At 39.8% G+C, this 2,489-nt stretch overlaps 1 protein-coding gene across 1 annotated transcript in view; it reads left to right on the top strand.

Moving 5' to 3' along the window:
• BVES (blood vessel epicardial substance) overlaps positions 1–2,119 on the top strand; it is a 17,375-nt gene extending 15,256 nt beyond the window's left edge. Inside the window, exon 6 of the mRNA XM_009698964.1 lies at positions 1,803–2,119. Coding sequence (XP_009697266.1) covers positions 1,803–1,927 — 125 coding nt within the window. The 3' untranslated portion in view covers positions 1,928–2,119. The remainder of the gene's footprint in view (positions 1–1,802) is intronic.
• The last annotated feature ends 370 nt before the right edge of the window (positions 2,120–2,489 follow it).

The following is a 2,489-nucleotide window of genomic DNA, read 5'->3' on the forward strand; positions in this document are numbered from 1 at the left end:
TGTAGAAGAAGTTTGATTTGGTAATAATTTGGTAATAATTCGGAGATAATTTAGTAATTATCTCACTGTGTGTGCTCCCTATGTTACACCAGCTTGTGGTTAAAAGCAGGATTGGGTTTCACGGGAAACACCATTTTATTAGGTATTTAGGCGTAGGTCCTTGAGAGAGTGCAACAGAGTAGTGTACGGAAGGGCTGGGTTCAGGATCAGACTCGGTCTCTTGAGCCTCTCTCCAACACTGGATCGAGGCATCAGTAGACAAGGGGTTTGTATTTGGAGAAAACAAGGGCATGTCTTTGAACCAAACAACTTGATGGTATTAGACCTAATGTTGGATCCTGTTCAACAGACTTGAGGCTTCTTACTTCTGATTTCTGGAGAGAGCTAAGCACTGTTAGACAAAAGAGAACCAGTCTAAAAATCGTAATAAACTAGTAATAAAGTAATAAAAAAGAAGTGCTCAACAATGCCAATATTTAAAAATGTGTGCAAATAACCCTTTATCCTGGTAGTTTTTGAATGTTAAAAGAAAATACTAACACATTCTTAACATAAAAAGTTCTAAAAAGCTAATTCCAAATAGCATTTCTGTGAATGTGACTTAAAAATGCAGTAATACGATAACCTGCTGGTCTTTGCTTGTAGCTAGTATTTTGTTCTCTGTGTGTAGCACATGCAGCACAAAGGAGTCCTCCTTCATAAATAGGTTTCCTTAGCAGAGCACTTTACTGTATGTCTAATAAACTTTTTTTTTAAAGTACTAAGAATAGCCCTGCAATTACAGTTACATTAGGGCTATCGGTAATTTTTTCAAGAAAATTTGAATTTTTAGCTTGTATACAGACAGACCTGTCAGATAGGACCACTACCTCTTGCTCTTTTCTTCTAAAACAGTATTTCGAAGATTTCCCTGATCTTTTTGGTCACCATATGCTAGCTGTTTACACCCTTGTACCGTTGTAGTGGTTTAACTCTAGAAGAGAGTACCGAGAGAAAAAAATATCCAAGTGCCGATGCAATTTCCGAGTGAACAATGGAAAATAAACCTGTTTGGCTGATGTCAAAGGAGTTCTGTGGTTTAACCCTCATGCTGAAAATTTAACTGCAGTAGTTTGCAGCGGTAACTTGCACAAAAACTTGATTTGATGTCTTAGCAGCAGTAGCGGTGGTGTGCCCTCTGCTCTGGCAAGCTCTATGAGTTGCTGCTTTTCTAAAAGATTGTCTTGAAGCGGTGAAATCACTGTCAGTCAAAAGTTAGGTGGTCTTCACCTGTTAATCTTGTTTTCTCTGTGGTTGTTTATGGAGGTATTGTATTTTCCGTAAGTTTTACATTATCACGCTTTTAAGGCAGTTAGGGCTGTGATTGTGTACCCACCTGAGGTTTGCCTGGTACACTGAGGAATTTTTTCACAGCCAAGGCAAGTGCACAAATGTACGTACCTTTTGGACTTAGGGCAGCCATTCATGTCGTCGTTGGAGAAGAATTAGTGGGTGAGTGTAACGGTGAGAAAACACCAGCTCCAGGGACCTCATGCAGTCAGGATTTGCACTGAATTTGGGGAGAAACTGTGCCTATGGCCGGCTGCGGGGTTTGAACCTTGGAGGCGTTGCTGGTTCATAGGAGCGTGACTGTCCCATGTGTAGAATTTCCTGGTGCCTGTGGCCAAATCCTTCACTTAGTAAATCCTCTCACGAGGGAACTGGGACAGGATCATCAGTTTGTGTACATTTTGTCACAAATAGGTGTATGTAGCAGATACATGTTGTTTAATTAATTGGTAATTTCTTTGTAACTCTGGCAGGGCCGGGCCGGACGTCTCCCTACCTGAGAACTTCGGCAAAAATGAAGCCAATAGAAGAAAGTGTTGAAGATGATGTCTTTGAAGCACCATCTGCTGATAAGCTTGAACTGCAGCGGCTGCCTTAGTCAGATGTGTCCTCAGGCTGATCAGAGCTTGCACAAAGGTCCAGTGCAAGAGGAAGAAGCTGAATTTGGGAGGAATCTGAAAGCTAAAACCACATCTCCATGTTTGAATTTACCACAGCATATGTCAGTGGCTTCTAGATGGAAATGTCACATTTTATTTTACTTTGAAATAAAACAAAATAAATAAAAACTTGTATGAGTTTTATTTTTGTTTTCTGGACATGGGTGGTTGCTTTATTTCTACTTTGACTCTTGCTATCGTAAATTTAGTAAATTAACTAAATTTCTGAAATTTCTAAAGACTTATTTGGTGGAGAATATCCCCAGTTTCATGTCCATAACTTTATTAGAAGCCTGTATCTTAGTGGTTTTCTTAGATTTTGAAACTATGTTTGCAAAGCCATGTCGCCGTTACTTACTGTCATCATGGTGAGACTCTCATGTGAAATAGTACACACACACTTCTATGCCTTTTGGTAGGTATTTGCTGGCATTTCCCAACCTGACCGCTTGACTCTGCAATTTAGAATCACAGAATCACAGAATTGGTCAGGTTGGAAGA

Source organism: Cariama cristata, unplaced genomic scaffold (assembly GCF_000690535.1).
Source record: "Cariama cristata isolate BGI_N322 unplaced genomic scaffold, ASM69053v1 scaffold4634, whole genome shotgun sequence".
Taxonomy (NCBI): domain Eukaryota; kingdom Metazoa; phylum Chordata; class Aves; order Cariamiformes; family Cariamidae; genus Cariama; species Cariama cristata.